The sequence below is a fragment of the Sander lucioperca genome, chromosome 10 (genome assembly GCF_008315115.2).
Source record: "Sander lucioperca isolate FBNREF2018 chromosome 10, SLUC_FBN_1.2, whole genome shotgun sequence".
Classification (NCBI taxonomy): Eukaryota; Metazoa; Chordata; class Actinopteri; order Perciformes; family Percidae; genus Sander; species Sander lucioperca.
This window is the reverse complement of record NC_050182.1, coordinates 31,394,157-31,414,696: the sequence shown is the minus strand read 5'-3', so window position 1 is coordinate 31,414,696 and position 20,540 is coordinate 31,394,157. Positions and strand designations below refer to the sequence as shown.

At 38.4% G+C, this 20,540-nt stretch overlaps 1 protein-coding gene across 2 annotated transcripts in view; it reads right to left on the bottom strand.

Annotated features, from left to right (window-relative positions):
- cdkal1 (CDK5 regulatory subunit associated protein 1-like 1) overlaps nt 1-17,621 on the bottom strand; it is a 292,036-nt gene extending 274,415 nt beyond the window's left edge. The window contains exons 1-3 of one of the 2 annotated variants that reach the window (XM_031298668.2): nt 17,456-17,621; nt 16,006-16,169; nt 14,539-14,651 (exon numbers count right to left, since the gene is read on the bottom strand). In XM_031298668.2, the coding sequence (XP_031154528.1) occupies nt 14,539-14,651; nt 16,006-16,163 (271 nt within the window). In that variant the 5' untranslated portion in view covers nt 16,164-16,169; nt 17,456-17,621. Of the gene's footprint in view, nt 1-14,538; nt 14,652-16,005; nt 16,170-17,182; nt 17,282-17,455 lie in introns of those variants that run through there. The other variant, XM_031298667.2, reaches the window with a different exon arrangement.
- Between the last annotated feature and the right edge of the window lie 2,919 nt (nt 17,622-20,540).

Sequence of the window (20,540 nt, the reverse complement as noted above, 5' to 3'; positions counted from 1 at the left end):
TATCAATACATAGCTATTGACCTCTTTCCTGGCTAAACATTAACTGTATTTACTCTGTTAGGTTTCCCGTGTATAGATCTATACTGCTAATATAACCCGAGGATGAGAGGAGAGCAAGGTTGAATAAGAGCAAGAGAAAGAAGCACAAAACAAGTGAGAAAATGTGAGTGAGAAAATGTGAGTGAATGAAAAGATGTCGTTGACTAGAAGGAAAATGAATATACACAGCCCTTCAAGCTAATTCAAGCTAATTTATTACTGGTCTACACCCTGCCTTGCAGAGGGGACAGCAGACAAGCTATTAGGTCTATAACCTGTGGATGATCACACAGTTACTTCTATACATCCACAATTTCTCTCTGGTCAAACAAGGTCCTGCCGATGCTTCCAGTCAAGTTATTTTTTCTGCTTTGTGATCAAAGTTACTTTGTCCGATGATGATTCAAATTAAACCCACTGGTCAAATCATCTGCAGCTTTTAAATCCACTCTAATATCTGTGCTCTCACATGGAAATCTAGCACATAGCTGATTAATTTATATGTATGAAGGCAAGATCAGACAGAGACACATGTAGAATTAATTTATTACAAAACGACATAAGTGCACACACACCCAAGCATGCTCACACACACGCTGTCCTGTGTTAAAATACTGAATTCTTTAACCTAAGTATTATTAAGTGGTCCTCACAAAACTCATGATTTCATAAAACACACAAACACGCTTACACTTTTCTCTCTTCACTCACAGGTAGCCAGTGCTTTCATTTCAGCAGGTGGCCTCATATGAACATCCACATCCACACACACACACACACACACACACACACACACACACAGGTCACCCCTGCTTTCCATTTCAGCGGGTGGTCAGCAAGTAATGGCACTGATGGCTGAACATTGGACACTCAGACAGAAAGCAGGGATTATCTTCCAAAACAACACAAAAAGGGCCAAAGGGAAGAGAGGGAGGGAGAAAAACCTCAAAGGGGGCCTTGAAAAGTCATTCACTACATGTCCTTGATGCCCAACTCTCCACTCTCTTTGCTTTTTATCCATATGTCACACACACTTTCTCCACCCACACCAACAGCCTGGCATGCCACATTAATTACTAATGTCTTTCAAGTTTTCATTTCCTCTTCATGAGGAAAATTACATACATTACATGTTTTCCTTGTTGAGTCAAGATGACAGGGCAAACAAAGGACAAATTAGAAGTGAGAAAGACTAAAAAGTCTCTTTAGGCTTGTAAAAGAAAACAGACAAGCTAATGATTCAAAAACAGAGCAAGCAACAATGAGTTATCAAATGTCAAAAAATACACATCATCTTGCTTTGGTCTTTTTAGCTCTACTGTCAAGGAGTCCGACACAGTATTACACTCAGTACGTTTACATGCACATTCCACTATTATTTCGAATATGACAATATTCCGAATTTGATACACATCACGTAAACAGCATATTCCGGTTAGATATTCCGAATAACGCCTTTTTCCGAATATAGCATTTTCCGATTAAGACGTAGGATATTCCGGTATTATTCGGGTTTTAGGGGCATTATTTGAGCATTCGGAATATGCGTCTCAATCAGGGTTTTCACCGCAGGCTTATGGTCAGCTCTGTGCGTTGCTATGGTTTCTGTACACAAACCAACCAGCCAACAGTTTGCAAGGCTAGAGACCCGATAAGGAGAAACACAGCTACTTTTAAACAATATCAAAGACTTGGATATAAACAGGTTTTTGGATATGCGCACACATTGCTACGCCAACCTTTTCAAGTAGCTGGTTGAAGGAATGAAGGAGGGAGGCTGTGTTTGCATAAGTCCGCCGCCGCTGGTAAACTTTGAAAAAATCGTGTTTTGCATGGCTACACGTAAACGGGAATATTAGTGGAATACTCACTTTCATTAGCAATGTAAAAAGCTTAGTCGGAATATCCTGCTTTCAGAATTATATATGTAGTCACTGTCCTCAAAGAGAGGAAAGCTAAGTGAGTCCCTGACATCACTCAACTGATCAAATAAAGACATGTAATTGGATTAAAACAGTGGCATTTTTAAATTAGGACAGTTTGTAGTTTGAAGTTATGTGAATAAAACTAAATTTGTCCTGTGAAGCCCCTAATTAACTTGTTTGCTGTGTCTTATATACGTCACAGAAATTTTCAAGCAACGTTATAGCTCAAGGTTGAAGAAGGGGTGATAAAAAAATATTTCACAGTAAGCTGAGTCACCAGTTGACATTACCATACCATGATGTTGCATGCCTAACAAAAACAAGTGGATAAGATTAGTGTCGTGGTTTTTTCTTTTTTTTTTTTTTTATTGTCAACAAATCCCATTAAAAGACCAAAGCCAACAATGCATTATTCTGTCTTTAATACTTTGTCTTTCTCTATCCGTCTATGGTACCCAAGGCCCTTTTGTTCTTACAAAAGAGGCAATTCTTTACAGGCCCAGCCCACAAGACCCCCAGTCAGGTTGAAGTTTGGTGGAGCTATGCTTGTTTTGTACATGCCCACAAAGTCCTGAGAGGTCTAATTAAGCAACATGAGTAAAAATCCCTGTGTAGGTGTACTACGAGTGTGTAGAGGCTTTAAAAAAACATCTAATCACAAATATATTACATCACAAATATACAATTTTACTTTTAAAAACTGGGCACACTAGATTTTAGCAAACATTACTGAAACAGGAGTAAATAGTGTATTTGTTAGGGACTAATTTTAGCCTCAGTGTGTGCTTGCAAGTATTCAAAGCAGCAAGATGGTGTATATGGGATTGACTAGGTTAGTGCCAGTGGAACACATCCAATTTAATTAACAAAAAGTCTCAACTTTTAGGCATCACAGTTTCCCAAGAAAACATTTGTATTCATATTAATAGATATAAACTGTCAAGACAGAGGCATTGGATGGTGGGTTACTTACATACTGGGAGGTGCCTAACACATCCACAGGCATGTCGCGTTGCCCACTGAGCAGCTCAAGTTGAGACGCTGGGAGTTAAATGCCTTGGTAAATGGCACCTAATGCAACATGTTGAAGGGGATGGAAAGCATGACTCCATCTCCTACGCAGTGTGAACATGTTGGTCTGAGATTTCTACTGTCAATATGTAGACCATTAGCTTTAATGTTTTGCCATTAGGCCACCTCTGCTGCCAGAAAGTGTCATCTCCCTTCTTTGATTTAAGGCTCAACACTTTGGATGTGAGCAAAACCTGGCTTCACCGCTCATCCCTTTTCCTGACAACCAACTATCTTCCTTGTTTCTTAGTCCCAGCCTTCTTCAATCCCCTCCATCCCCCCAGCCTTTCCCTCAGCTCTTGCCTTATCCCATTACTCACATCCTCTCTATTATATTCCCATTATATCCCTTCAGGGTATTCCCAATCCCTGTGGAATGCAGGCGGTATTCCTGGGATAACAGGGGTTTGACGAGATGGCTGGCTTCTGCTGGGAATAGGGAATATGCTTACTTCCTCTTGAGGGAAGCAGCACCACCCTTTGGAGAATCAATTTGTTCTGTTTCTGCAATTCTCTTTCCTTGCTCCTAAAGCTCACATATGGGAAGTGCAACTAGCAATAAGGGAGATATTCCTATCCTTGGACAAATGAGTGCCAGGGAAGAATAATCCTTGTTTCCCTCCTGCAGTCCCTTACTAGCACTAGTGGACATCTGGTGTTAAGCATTTAGACACAGGTCATGCTGTTTTAACTGTTTTTTTCCAGGGGGATACCAATTATTTGCAACAGATATATATGAACTACACTGCAGAATGAATTCTCTACTAACAGTGACAAACAGAGTGACGGCTGACTCATATGAACGGGTCCAACGCAGGTTGAATGCACAAAGGCAGGTCCGCATTACATATTTCTGGTGTATGAAATATCTGTCTCTAGCCTGGTTGACATCAGACCCTTCTCAGTTGTAACTGAGAGTGGGTCTGGGGAAGGTTCATTCACAGCTCAAAAGGGGCGTCACCACTGGACGCCGCTCAAATGCCTCTGGGCGCATTGGATAGTCCTTCAACCAATCAGACCAACGATCCGGGTGACGTAACAGCGACAGCGGCATCAACAGGTCGCTGCGCTTCAGTGGCCGTCATGTTGAATGTAGACAAAAAAGCTGCTTGCCGTCGCTGCGCTATCGTCATCGTGTAAAGCCCGCCTCAATGGTTGTGATTGGTGCCTCGATTTGGAAAAATTGGAAATGGGCTTGAATGGGCTCTTGTCCAGACTGACTTGCAGAGCAAATCTCAAATTTGCCGGAAGTTCGTCAGGGTTTTCCCAGGCTAGTCTGTCTCTTCACTATGCTGCTTTTTTATAAACTATGGTAATCTGGTCAAGTGCAATGAGTGCAACAGGACATGTACTGTATAGTACAGAACAGCGTGTTTAGGATCCCCAAATCACGGATTAATACACTTCAAAAAACGAACAATGATCAATCCAACAAAATGAACAAGAATTAACTTCAGATAGTCCTAGTCTTATATGATTTAACAGGAGTTAGTAGGGAACAGTGTTGAGATTAATAACATGTCACTTTCTGTATGGATCATAGTACAGTATTACAGGTATTTTATCTGCTGAACCGTTAACATTTGGTAGAAATGCAGAACTGAGCAGGCTACATTTTAATATCTGTTTATTTATCACAAGTTATAGCCTATCATTATCGCGATATTCAACGTTACGGCATCATCGCATATTTTCCTCATATCGTGCAGCCTTAATAACTACCCTGAAATTGTGTCAGATGCTGTATAGTGTCGCAATATTTTCATCTGTATCATCTTTTAGTCTAATTTGTATGTAAAAAGTTATTTCTTTCTAAATTATCTGATAATGTTATGTAGTCATTATTTTCAATTTCGTTTGACTAGTTTATAACTGAACCCATTATTACTAAAAACAGCCACTACACGCCACACGGTCACATCCCGCTCCACACACCTCAACCTGTGGGAAACACTGCTTACCTATGACTCAACTAGTAATGTGGCAATTAGTCTAAAATAGCTCCAATGGTTGTTCTCATCAGGTCAGTTTGCTGAAATTCATCTCCTAAGAGTAATCAATGGATTAGATTGACCACTGATACCCCCTTTCTTCAAGTTATCCCATTTTCCTTCTTCTCCTCTATCTGTAGTTCCCTCAAGGGAATCTTAAGGCACGAATGGCTGGGGTCCCTAATTCCATGGCCTCTAAATGGTTACTGGGCGCTGCTTACACGTGGGTCACCTTGTAGGATGCACACACACAAAGATCACTCTAATCTCCTGCCCTCACAATGGTTACACTTGACTGCCTAGACTCATGGGTCTATTTGTAGGACCTTAGTGTGTGTGTCAGAGAGAGAGAGAGAGAGAGAGAGCGAGCTATCCCGTTATCATTTTAACAGTACTGCTCTGTTAAAGCCACACATTCCTAAATAAAAAATGGTAGTATTATACACGATGTGTGTACTCTGTAATGGAATTGTATTAATACCCAGTGTCAATTGTGACAAAGTAGTAAGTGAGATAGAGAGAGAGTAAAACACAATGTCTTTCAGTAGTTATCTTTTGTGATTGCAAAATTCCCATACAAAAGGACACCTGTTTTTCCAAATGACAACTTTCATATTCAAAATAGTTTAACCGTCATGTCGCCCGTCTATTTACATATCCATATTTACATATTAACAGCTTGTCTACCTGTCAAATGTCTGCTCTGAACTTGAGGGTAATATATTTAACATTCAATTCAAGTGTACATGCAGTAATACAAATTTATTTATTTTGGTTCCATTTCTAGTCCAATGTATATTCAGTTTCTAACTGTTATTTTCTTACAAATATGTCACTCGATTCATCCATTGCTGCTAACTATCATTCTCCATTAGCTTAACCTCATTTTTTCTGTCATCTTTCATTTTTTAAACCGCTCCCCTCTTGTCTCTTAAATGTTCTCCACTCAGTTATTCCTCCATCTATCCATTTCTCCAGATTTACCAGTGAAGTTTGTTTTTTTCTGGCAGCATATTGCCCTCCCTGTTCGCCTCCCTTTTTCCGACCGTTGTTTGGCTGATTTTGGCTTCAAGTGCGTCTGCATCTCTCGGCTGTACCCTTCATCCCAGCACCCTCCTCCCTTCCCCACTGACTCTTCCTCTCGTCTTTCCTAACATCGCTTTCCTCTTCAGTCTTTTTCACCCTTTTCCCTCTCTCAATCAGCAAAGACACACATAGTTGCAAAATAGAGGGGGTAGAGCAGACAGAGTGAGCATACAGTGTCTTTCTCACACACATACGCACACCAGTCAATCTAATCATTCTAATCTTGTAGAATGACGGCTGTCGAAAACTGAACCATCTCTCACACACTTTCCCTATACAATATCAATTCCCACCACATCTGCAACTGTGTGTGAGAAGAGCAAATGTGTGAGAGAGCTGGATGCCTGTGCTAACGTGTGTGTGTGTATATGTGAGAGGTGGAGTCAAAGAGATTATTGTAAGTTTTCATTGGCTATAACATTGCGGCGTGTAATGTTGCGTAGCACACAGTCAGCCAATCAGAAGGTCCTCACACACTCCGTTTTATGAATGAGACGGCACATATGCGAGATACACACACACACTCAGAGTGAGAATACTCTACAGTGATGTAATACAATCGCAGTAGAAGTGCTTGTAACTCGAATGCAGTATGAGCTAAATCAGAACAGTTCAACAATGTTTCTGGCTAAATTTCTAAACACTGTCAATTACAAATATCCTGGAAAATGTATATAAAATTGGAAAAGCTAAGGAAATTCATTGACTGCAAATGTCATATACCCTTCAAGATCAAATTTACAAATATGTTTTCCTTCCTGCCATGTGACATGCATATATCAATAAGTGCTTCATTTTAAATGGAAACAAACATTTAGTGATGAAAACATATATAATACCTGCTAATCCATGTAGCTTTCTGTTAAAGCTAATGAAGCATTTCATATAAATCATAATTTCAAGCAGTTAATTGTCTAAAAACACTCCAGCATTTTCTATCGACTGCAACACCTGGAATGCTTGCTGATCAATAAAGCCCTCGTATCATTTTATCATAACAGCTCACACCCTCCTTCTAAAACCCATATCCTCCAACCGTCTGTGTCCAAACCAGGAACTGAGAATGCCTCATTTGGCTGACATTGTGTACTGGGGAGTAATTTTGCCTAACCGGTATGTAAAATCATAACTGAAGTGCTGGCAGAGGCTGGATATCGGGAGGGGAGCAGCCAAAAACAATCAAAATATCCTGGTGTGACTTTCCATGAAGGGGGTGTGTGTGTGTGTGTGTGTGTGTGTGTGTGTGTGTGTGTGTGTGTGTGTGTGTGTGTGTGTGTGTGTGTGTGTGTCCATATGAGAGTATACACGCCTTTCTATGAAGTCACTATTTGGCACATTGCTCTGATGCTCAAATGTGGTTCATTTGTATCAGTGTACAATCATGGGTAAACAGTGCCATCTCTGGTTGTACAGAGGAACAGCAACTCAGGACGAGCCAGGCTGAACAAGTACAGGCAGTCTAACAAGTGTGGAGACAATAAAAACCGAGGAGAAGTGACACATGTTGTTCTTTCATTGAAGTAAAACAGAACAAGACAAAAACTCAGGGGAGAAAGCAGGCGTTTTTTTCTTCAGATTGTTCAGAATTACTAAATATTTTCTATTTCCTATTTTAGATATTTTATGACTGAATACATAAACTGGCTGCTCAGTAATCACCTCAACTGGAAGGCACCCGGAATATAAACATTTGAGGTAAAAATAATAATAAGGGTCTTGTTATGTCTTACAGTATTACATTATATTGATTCCAGGTTAGTTACAGTGTAAACAAAAATCTAGCTTAATTTGTATTAACATCAATGATCACATAATATCATGGTGTAGCCTTCAAGGACTAAAAGTTACAACTTTTCAAACTATGAATGAGTTTTTCAGAAGGATGACCTCATCCTGATATTGCAGAAATGTCTTCTTTCAACAAAGCTCTTCCAATGAGCCAAGGATGCCACCTAGAGGCCACCATAAGAACTGCTACAATGTCTCACACTGGGTGATGTCATAGTTTAAGAAAGAAAGAGTTAGAGAGGGAGATGAAAGAGGGACAGGGGAGGGCAGGGGATGTGAAAAAGAGAAAACAGGAAAGATGAGAGGGAGGGAGAGAAGGTGATGTCATGTTTTCAGAGCAGTAGAAGCTGTCTTTGTCCAAACTCTTTCATTAAACTCTGCAGATCGGCACTGCGGATATAAACGACAGACACTACAGGAGGTATCGGCCTGATACTCATATGAAGAACATAAACACTCTGACTCACAAATTATTATGTTCCATCATACTTAGCTAAAGACTAGACAGTACATCCTTCAGAAGCCCAATTCAGTCCTTGTCATTCCAGACTATTCCACTCTCTCTATGCATACCCAACAATCTCATGCCATTCTAGACAATTGCATTGCATTCCTTACTACACCATTCAAAACAATCACGGCCTCTCCTGAGTGTAATCTCCCCCGATTCTGGCCATGAAGAGGCAATTTCTCTTTCCAACAATCTCACAGTAAAAAAAAAAAATGAGCGAAGACACACACACACACCCAAAGAAGAGAGGGTGAGATAGAAAGAAAACCAAAAAAAGTGATGCAGGGGAAAAGAGATAGAAGTAGAGACACGGAAGCAAACAAAGAGAAAAGAGATAAAAAGCAGAGAAGAGGGAGACAGAAACCAATGTAATACTTTAGCTTTAGCAGTGAGACACTGACCTTTAAAGTACTTTGTTGAGAGGGGAGTGAGAAAGAGAGAGACAACAAAGCTGAAGGAGGGAGAGAAACAGGGAGAGTGTTCTAAAGCTTCATCTGTGAAGAATATACACATCTCTGAGCTACATAGTGGGATAAAACCATTAATGCTTTTTTGAACCTGAAGGACACACGCAGACACAGAAACACACGCTACTAATAAATCTAAGGCTGCACGATTAAACTAATCGCAATGTCACTTTGTGCGATTACATAACCGCAAAATTGTGGGATTTAAGTAAACAAAAAGGTGCTTAGTGTGTGACACTAGTCTCTGTGTGCACTGCAGTCTCCACGTTGTAACACCCTTCACTTTACCGGCAGTATTAACAACAGATGAAGCCACCGTGTCTTGTTAACTCACTTTACATCGTCTGTTATCTCTTCTTCCTCTCGCTTTTCCCTCACAGAGCCACTACGCCGACACCACTCAACGCTGGCTCTCCTTGCTTGCTTCACCACTCAAACACTGACGTCACTCAACGCACCTGCCATTCACGCTCTCACTAACGCCAGATTTATGATTCTGCGTTGAATCTATACTTTTGTCCAAATCGTGCAGCACTATATAAAACCTGTATGCTTATGAAGACATTTCATTAGTAAACATTTATATACCTAGCCATAACTTTAAACTTTCCACCAACTGGTTTGGAGCAAATAAACTAGGCTACAGCGTAGTTTCGTCAGAAGTTGGCGCTATAGGCCATACATAGCTGTAATCCGCCAGTAAACAGAGTAGAAGAAGTAGAGGTTGCTAATCTGATAAAAAAGAAAACAAATCACCTTGGCCATCTACCCACATTTACGAGAGAGAAATGATGAGGTCTTAAGGAATTTGTTCTTTCATGTCTGCGATTATTGGCCATGTTTCATGCTGTCCGGAGATGAAAATGCAAATGCGTTTCCATATCCCATATAGCGAATCAACTCTTTTTTCGACAAAGGCAAAAACTACCTTAGCAATTGAGAACACAACACTTCAAAAGCGCATCAAAATAGGTAAATGCAAACACGACTAGTGTTGGCTGATTCCCACTACAGAACTTGAGACCTGATTTTCCACTCTGCAACACTTTTTGGAGCTCCCCAACAGAAGCCCCAGATCAGAGGCAAATCGGCGTTGGCTCAGCGTCTGCAAATGGGCACCCGCAAATTGGCGTTCACACGCCATGTGTGAAATGTTAAAAAACACGAGCCAAGAGGCTATCTAGTGCCTCGCAGGCGCATTCCAGATATCTAGCAGGCTTAATATCTGGACCTGTCGGGAGCGGGGGAGGGGTCACCTGTAACACGGACCAAAGTTGTTGTTTGCACCTAGAGAAAACAGGCTATAAGCAGCAAAGACATGTGGAAACAGGCTATTTGTGAACATGTGTGCCAACTAGGGCTGCAACAACAAATCGATAAAATTTGATTATTAAAAAAGTTGGCAACGAATTTCATTATCGATTCGTTGTGTCGCACGACACGCCACTCAGTCGCAGAGATAAAAGCAATTGAGTTGAGTGCCGTGTGGAGCGGCGCGGAGCGAAAGCAAAGAATCGAGTAGAGCGGAGTAGAGGAAATACGGAGAGACCGGAGAGACCCTTAACATTGTTCTGAAACACATGGCGGAGGCAGAGAAATCAGTATGACCTAAGTCATCCAAGGTGTGGGAACATTTCACACTACATAAATCGAAAACGTGTTAATTGCAAGATAAGCAAAAGCGACATGGCATGGCACGGGCGCACCACGGTGATGATTCAGCACCTCCTAAAACGTAAACATGGTGGAGTCCTTGATGAGGAGGAAGGGAGTTCAACAGCAGGGTAAAGTCACTACACAATCCTACTTTTGTACTTTTGTCCCTCTTCTGGTGCTGGTGTGGTATTTACTCGTTATCCAGCTGACTAGCATGACAAGCTAGCGTTAGCTCGTTAATAACAGTAGTAAAGCAGGACTAAAGACACGTTTTTATTCACTCGCCTTTTTTGGCCCATTCATTTTTCAATCTATTGTCATGTATATATTCTGTGCTTTGTCCCATATCAGTTATTGTTGACAAATATATTTGTGTGTGTTGTACTTTTTAATTTCATTTTGAAGTTCTTTTACAGCACTTGGTCATCTTAAGCTGTGTTTAAATGTGGTGTACAAATGAACTTGACTCGCACTTACTACAATGATGGTAATAATTTAATGAATAAGCTTCAAGTGAACGTACGTGTGTGTGTGTGTGTGTGTGTGTGTGTGTGTGTGTGTGTGTGTGTGTGTGTGTGTGTGTGTGTGTGTGTGTGTGTGTGTATCTGCTCTTTGGGTTTGGGGTTGGTTTTTTTATCCGATTCATCGATTAATCGAAAAAATAATCGACAGATTAATCGATTATTAAAATAATCGTTACTTGCAGCCCTAGTGCCAACGACAACACCACCTAACCCTTCTTTTCTTTTTCTTCTTTGTTTTGTTGCTGCAAATCAGCCACCAACAACTTGGAGCGCTTGTTTCTGGCTTTTTTTTTTTTTTTTTTTTACATCCAAAAAACCTGTCTCGGGCATGGTATTACATTATGTCCTGCGTCACTTCTCGCGTGTGTCTTTTCGTGGCAAAGCGTAGTTTAGAGCACCAGTGATTCCTCCTGGTGAGATCTTGTAGTGTGTGACCATATGGGTGACCCCTACCCCCAGTCAGTCAGGAGTGTGAAAACAAGGCAGCAAGTTGTGTAGTGTGAACAGTACAGCGATCTGACGACTTTGAAAGTCTTGTAGTGGGAACTCAACAGACACCTACAAGCAGAGGCACAGAGCAGGTAGACAGGTAACAATGTCCCATAAAAACATGAAACACGATCGCACCTTTTTGCAAATGCATGTAGTCATGCAAATGATATGCAAAGGAAATATAAAAAAGCCATTAAAACAACTGTGAACCATTTTCTTTTGACCCTTGTAAGTATCTACATCACCTGTTATTGTTTTCGTGACACCAAGTCAAAGATGGCTGCCAAAGATGCCCAAACAGAATATACTAATTTGTTGTTATTTTCATATAGAATTGCATATCTATCTGGACTAAGATAATGGTGAGAGAAGAGTTTTTATAAGCACAAATATCCATACCACTATTTGTGAGTCTTTCTAAGCTGAGCTGAAATATATTGAAATTAAACAGCAGTAATATTTTCTCAAACCATGATCCCTGTGTGGTCACTGCATGGTCCTACTTTAAGAACAAACAAACCTCATCCAGAGATGAGGAAACATTCATAACAGCATGTTTTAACCTGATTACCTATAAGTGAATACATTACACCATCTTAAAATGTGTCTTTATCTGCTGAGGCCCTTCAGACAACCAGAGAAGCTATGTACTGTAATCAGATTTTGAACGGACATATTTCTCGCACAGAAATCCAAGTGGGAATACAAAACAACTCTCTAACTATAAACAGGGTTTCACCACACTTACTTCCTGAAAGACAATTGCCACAGTAAATTACAGAGTTCAAATATATCTAAGGCAGGGATCTTCAACAGGGGGTCCTCAGAGTCAATGCAGGGGGGCCTCCAAATTGCTGTTCATTTTTGAAGTTTTTTCAAAAATGAAAAAGTCTTAACATGAATATATTATTAACAAATATAAATCCCCACTGAATAGGCATACTGTCCTATAGGTAAGGTAGTCACTAAGGCCATCCACAGACACAGTGAATCGTCACATGTATGTTTTAACATGATTTATAAAAAAAACAATTAGGCTAATTTAATAGCTTAGTATTCAATGTAAAGAGTTATGTATAAAGGCTTTAGGCTACCCTACACATTATTGTAGGCCCAGTTTAATATGCAACTCAATGTATACAATATATGTAGTAGGGGTCCCTGATCCGTCTCTCTTTAAGTTTAGGGGTCCTTGGCTTAAAAAACGTTGAAGACCCATGATCTAAGGTAAAACAACTAGTAGCACACTAAACACCAAGACTTAGTAGATGCTTTAACACAGGATCTGCTACTGCGTCAAGAGAGACAGGTATCTGAGACTAGCTCAAGGGACAGAGTAAACTGTTAAAACAAAGAAAGATGAAAAAAATAAAGATTAAAGGTCTACTACCAGTGTGTTCGTGTGTGCGAATACATCTGCATTTTTTAAGTGTGTGAGATTAATGTCCCTCTCTGACTGGAGACCCCATGGTGAGAGAAACGCCTGAAGGGTTAATATTAACTCCCTTTTCTTCTGTGTGCATCTCTCTCCTCCATACACACACAAAGAGCTACTGCAAATAGAAAGACACATCAGTACAATACAAACACTCATACGTGTAGGTACTGTACAACTAAGCAGACACCCTGGCAAAGGAACTTCTTTTTCTTCATGACTGATTGTGATAAACACAGGATCCCACATACACAAGGAAACTGTTTGAACTGACTAGCAAACTCAAAAGATAATTTTTAACTGACAACTATAATTCAACACACACACATGTTCTCAGTCTAACCCCTGTTGTCTGAGACATGTAAAATGTAAGATGAAATGTAGTATTCAACAATCTCTAATCTTACACCTGTCAACTGTATGTTGATGTCAGATGTATTTTCTGATGTATCACCGGTGTCTTTCCATTACCAAGTCGATTTGTGCCTTAGCCTAACCAAATCTTAACCATAGTAATGTCAGATCATAAAGCAGATTTATTTACTAAGTGACTTGAAATGGTTTTTGAAGGTCCTGGCAAATCAAAGTGTCCTGCCAATAGGTGAGTCAGATCACAAAACACTTATACAGTATGTGTTGTTCTGGATGGCAGTTACAACAAATATATATTTGCCGTTTAACTTGGAGGGCTTGTAGTATTTTAAATGTCATCATTCTAACTTTCTATTAAAACAATGTTAAATTCCAGAAGTAGTAACACCTATTAATAGTTGTGATGACTCAACTGATGACTCAACCGTTAATAGAACATGGCAGCTTTAAAACATCCACCTCCTGGAGAAAAAACAACAAAGACTCTTGTAATATTATGCCATAATAAACTTTTCATTTTCTCAATGTGGGAAAAAACAACTCTGCAACACTAGCTGGCTTACTGAAAGAATTTGCTCTTTGCTTAACCAACACGTTTTGGCACAAGGCCTTCACCGGTTCAGCTTTGGTTTGGTACTTAAATAAAGAGTAGACTCTACCAGTAAGTCAGCAATGTTGCCAAGTGGATTTTTCACATTTGGTCCTTTGTTACTTGAGCACTCTTCATTCATGTTCCAATGTATCAGATAAACCCCACTGATAACAACTAGCTAACTAACAACTATAACTATTTTTAACCAAATACATCTGCATGGTCGAGTTTTTTTAGGGCAGCACACAGCCTAGGAAACTCAATTCAGAGCAAAACCAATTCTCCCAATGAAATAACATAACACAAAAAGTACAGCTTACTTACAAAGCAAGACTGCCCCCTTGTGTTTAATAATAATAATGACATCAGTTCTACAGACACCTACAATATAATAAAAACATTATACAATTTTACCATTTCAGCTGTTCGTTTATTTACCTTCAATTCATCAGTCTGAAATTCTTCCACCCTCCTATCTTAGTATTATTCTATTAGTATCTATTAGTAGTAACATTCTGGGAGTGCGGTTATTTAATGACCTCCAGTCAACGGACTTAATATAAACCACCACAATTTAAGAATCTCTTACCAGTCATCTTGTATCCGCTGGCAGCTAGCTGTCCGGCCATGTACTCTCCATCTGAATTGTTATGACTGCAGCCCCACGTTTTCATCCAGATTTTTTGGGTGCCAGGGATCAAACTAAAAATAAACAATAATAAAATAGGTTTTTGTAATATGATGTGTTGAAATCAAAACCAATAAATCATAATAAATCATAAATCTGCCATAAAATCTCAATCAAACGATCAACTGATGATGACTTGTCAACTTTAGCCTCAGTTTAGTGGGACAGATAGATAGTGTGCTTTCACACCTAACCTGTTTGATTGCTGATGGGAAAGCAGACAACCAAACTCTGGTGCAGATCAAACAACCAGACCGAGACTGCTTCAAAGCAGGCTCTGGTGTGGTGTGTTTGTAGTATGAAAGCAAATCACAGGATTTAGACTAGTATTAACGGGTATAATATATGGGGGATTTTCCCTGATCAGAAGAAAGTTAAAAGAAGTTAAAAGAGAATGTGTGTCCAACACAGTGTAATAGAGCATTTCTCCAATAAAAAGTGAGTGAAACATACAACCTCTGTACTCTTACTATGAGATACCTCTTTTGATCCTATTTTTACTTGTCCGTTATTATTCATGACATGTGAGGTCCAGTGGCAATCTTAACTAACAAAGCTCACAATCAATCAATTATGTCTTCATGAGTTCCTTGTGTCACCAAAGAAGTAATATAAAAAAGGAGCAGTAAAGTACTATATGACTTGCTGGCTGTCACCAGAATGTGGTTTTCCCCAACAGATCTATGTACATGTAGCCCTGATGCTGCAGGATGACAGTCACCATAACTGTCCAATGAATGAGTTACCGGTCAGCCCATATGGCTTCTTGTTAACATATATTGGTGCATTTGTAATAACTCTGTGTGAACACGTAATAGCTCTGTGTGAACATGAAATGGACCCAAACTAAAAGGCAACAACATATCATATTTTTCTTTGGTCCGGACCAAGTGAGCCAAACTACAGGTGTGAAAGCAAAGTTAGTCCAAACTTAATGTTCAAAAAGCTGCACTTAGCACACTTATAAAAATGCAGTTCTGCAATGTTTAACTTTGATATTTCTTTTACTAAACTGACTGAAAATTAACTGATCAAATCTTAAACATGACCATCTTATTTTTATCTACATGAGATATTTTCACATTTTATTCAGGAAATATTAAAGTCAACATAACCCTATATGTATCACAATCCCTTTGATTAACTGAAAACCTTGAAATCAAGACACACTGGTTGCAAAACCAGCAGTTATCTGAACTCAGAGAGATCAATCTATTGTTCTCCCCCTGCTAAGTGACTTACTGGGAATTTAGAATTGACTTAAACCATCATTAGCCTAAAACATACTGTATACACAGAAACAAAATCACTAAAAGCTCCCATCCTCACATACCGTACCATTATAAAAAATGGTTTGACATACAGTACCTGTCAGCTTGGAGCTCCTCATTGATCAGACTCTCGTTTTTCTTCCTGGACCTTGGTACGATACTCTTTCTAGCAGACTGTCTCTCATTAGGAGTGGGGTCAGTAGAGGACACCATGTCCTCAATGTCTTCAATCAGAGAGTCACAGGCAGACGGCATGATGGTCTGAAAATTAGACAGCAATATTCTAGTTGAGACCTTTGAGTAGTCAAGTAGACCCTGCGAGTAGTAGACCCTGATTACATGAAATGGATGTTGAAAATGACTGTGGACACCAAGTTATTTTTTCCTGTTGGACAGCAATGTAATAAAACAAAATAATGTAATAAAACAAAGTACACTGTCACTTCCTTTATGTCTTCACTGGTGATTAAAACTGATGCAACATGATAGTTTTCTCTATGTTAGTAGTGTGCTGTCTCCTTACTGTAAGGTTTCATGGAGGCAGTTTTACATTTTTGGTAAATGCTGCTTATGCTGGTAATGTCAGAATAATTTTAAAGACATTTTAAATTCATCAGACGTTCCATTTTTGAAACCCTGCCTAAACTGTAGAGAATACATTACCTAGCCTAATGAATATGACATCCTTATGATGATTAGAGCAGAGCACCTGTGTCCAATGACACACGTAGGTTAATTATAAACTTGCATACAGAGACATTAAATGAAATAACAAATGTTCTGTTGTTTACTCTTTCTTCTTCTTGCTTCCCTTGTTTTCTCTATAGTGTAAAAAAAATGTGTTTACTACATGTGTTTATTGAATCCATCGTTCACTGAAAATATGCCAGAGAAAAAAGCTAACGTTACATGAGTGGCAGTAAAAAAAAAAACTTGATTATAGTAGCTAGCTAGGTTGCTAATGGATAGGTCAGGGTTAGCCAAGTAGGCAAGTCAAGCATCCACAGTGCTGAGACGTTGAACCTTTAACTTTATGCATGCATTTACTTTGCTATAGACATAAGTTGACATAGTGAAAATAAAATATCTGAAAACATGAAACTATAGCTAACGTTACTGGGTTTGTCGTATAAACTGAATTTGGCTTTCTAACTAACTAGCATAACAGTTAGCTAGTGTTGCCCAATAACCCCTTGTTTCAGCTGCTGCTGCTGTTTACATAACATAAAAAGCTAGCTTCATAATTATATGTAACGTTAACTAAATAAATTGACCTAACGTTACCCAACTGATAGTATTTTCTTATTTTCACCCGACCTTTACCTATAACCTAACCGCATGCGCACGATAGGTGATTAACATTAACACTGACTGATACAAATGAGAAACACCTGTGCAAAGTCTGTCTAATTTGACGCATACATAGCAACCTATAGTTTAATTTTGTTGGGTAACATGGCCAAGCTAACGTTAGCTAGCTACCAGGCTACCCACGTGCCCTTATTTTGGACAGGCATACCCCTTGAAATACCGTATAAATCCCTTACCTTGAGTCGCAATGTAGTTATTAGTTTAGATAAATACGAAATCCGAGAAAATGATGATTTAGGAATGGAAAATGTATTGTTTACACAATCAAAACAGTTGTCACAACTCTCAGACCGCCATACTTGTGCGTAGGTACGGTAGGTAAAGAGGGACAAACAAGGCACGTGTGTATTTCCATGAGGGGAGTTAGTTAGTTCTCTACATCCGTGGAGTTCATGATGGATCATTTATACCCCCCGATTTTAACTTTTTAATGCTTTTATATATAGCCTATATATAATATAAACTAGGCTATTTCTATTCACAAAGTTTCCTAAGTGAGTGACAAAAATATCCATTTCATATTAATTTCAGTATTACAAATATCCATTTAATTTCTACATAGGCTACCTATATTCATATGAATTACAATAATACTCCAATTGATATCCATTTTAAGAGTACATAGGCAACTCAACATCAACCATTTCAATAATAAGATCTCGAATTCATATCAATAACTGTAAGAGGTTCTACCATTGACATTCACTGCTTCACATTCACGGCTATTAGAAGCACTTTTCCGGTGATGGCTGAGCGCTACAGCTTCAAACTGAGATTGAAGACGTAGATGTGATGTGAGCAACCTGTCTGAAAGTTTCAGGGAATGGAGTGCAACTTATGGCACGGATAGCATAATAATAGGAGGTGATTTTAACATAGCACCTAATTCCTGGCTTGACAGAAAACCTCCCAAGGGGTTACAACCAGAATATAATGACATGTTACACAACTTTTGTCTATCCAATAACTTGGTAGATTATTGGAGAGTGACACACCCTAACACAATGCAATTTACATGGATCAGCCCAGCAGATACTAACCTATGTTCAAGGTTAGATTATTGGCTTGTGTCTCCAAATATTACTAATCTTACACCAAAATGTGATATTCATTCATCTCCTCTCACGGACCATTGTCTTATTGGTTTGTCACTATCAATAGTCAAACAAAAACAAAAATCAAACAATATTTGGAAATTTAACAATACCTTGTTGCTGAACGAAGAATTCTGTAGCCAGATTAGAATAATATGTCTTGAAACTAATGACATGGATTTGTCAGATATAAGTAAATGGGAGTGGTTTAAATTTCGAGTAAAGCAACAAGCTACTGAAGCTGGAAAGAGAATAGCCGACAACCGTAAACGTAAACAAAAGGAAATAGTTGAAAAGATAAGTTTATTATGTGGAAAACCTAACATGACTGTAGAAGAGACACAAGAGTTACACACGCTCTAGAACAGATTAGATGGTATATACTTGGAGAAGGCAAAAGGCGCCTTTGTTAGATCAAAAGCCAAATGGATTGAACAGGGGGAAAAAAACTCATCATATTTTTATAGCCTTGAAAAACGGAGACAGACTAAAAAATGTATAACAAAATTAAACCAAAATGGAAATATCATTCAAGACACAAAAAAAATAAAAGAGGAAGTATGTCAATTTTATAGCAACTTATATAAGAAAAAATTTCAGAGTGACGATTGTGATGCCTTTATGAAAAGTGTAAATGAAAATGTAACAAAACTAACAGATGAAGACAAATTTTTACTAGATAAAGATGTAACCTTAACAGAAATTGAAACAGCTTTAAAACAAATGCAAAACGGTAAATCACCGGGCATTGATGGTTTATCTATAGAATTTTTTAAGACTTTTTGGACAGATATTAAAAATTCATTATTTAATGCGTACCTCGATTGCATAAAAAAGGGTCAGTTATCCCCAACAATGAAAACTGGTCTGATAACCTTGTTGCCCAAACCCAATAAAGACTTATTATTATTAGATAATTTGAGACCTATAACTTTACTTTGCAATGACTATAAATTACTAGCTTTGGTATATGCTAACAGAGTAAAAAATGTCTTGAACAAGTTAATAGACGAATTTCAGTCAGCTTTTATTAAAGGTAGACATATTCACAATAATGTGAGACTAATTATGGACATGTTAGATTACCAGAGCTTTATTAACACAGAAAGCCTAATATTGTTTATTGATTTTTTCAAGGCATTTGATTCCATCGAACATGACTTTTTACTGAAATCGCTCCAACTTTTTGGGTTTGGCAATAACTTTTGTAAAGTAATCAGAATGTTTTATGATCAAATATATAGTTATATTTCACTTCAATCAGACATCACTCCAAGAATCAATGTCTCTTGTGGAATAAGACAAGGGTGCCCAATTTCACCAAAATTATTCATTCTCTGTATGCAGCTTTTGGCCTATTTTGTAGTAAATAACAAAGACCTTGAAGGGATAAAAGTTTGTGACACCGAATTGAAAATAAGCCAATTTGCTGACGATACAGTGATATTTCTAAAGGACAAATCAATTCTTCAGAAGGCTTTAAATGTAATTTCTGTTTTCTCCAGGGCATCAGGCCTTTGCCTTAATCTTAAAAAATGTGAAATACTACCTTTGTATAATTGCACTGAGACAAACTTGGAGATGATTCCAGTTAAGAATGAGGTAAAATACTTGGGTATTCATCTTTCTAAAAACTTGGTAATAAGAGAATCCAAAAATATCACAGAGAAACTTGAAGAAATAAAAAGAAACCTAAATCATTGGTTAACAAGAGACTTAACTATTTTAGGACGTAACCTATTGTCAAATCAGAAGGGATTTCTAAATTAATTTACCCAAGCTATTCTCTCTATATTAGTTCACAAAACATAAGAAAAGCAAATACTATAATTTACCAATTCATCTGGCGTAATAAAACTTACTACATTAAAAAATCACAACTTGTAAAGGACTATAATAAAGGGGGGTTAAAAACAATTGATTTGGAATCTATGGTTGGAGTTTTTAGAGTTAACTGGGTAAAAGCTTTTTTAGATAAACCTGATTCTCTATATACCATAGAGAATATATTCCCAAAAACATTTTTGATAAAGTGGGAGGCTTAGAGTTTCTTTTAAAGTGCGATTTCGAGGTATCCAAATTGCCAGTTAAACTGTCTGATTATCATAAACAAGTTCTTCATTACTGGAAGATGGTATTTACTCATAATTTTACACCACATGGCTCC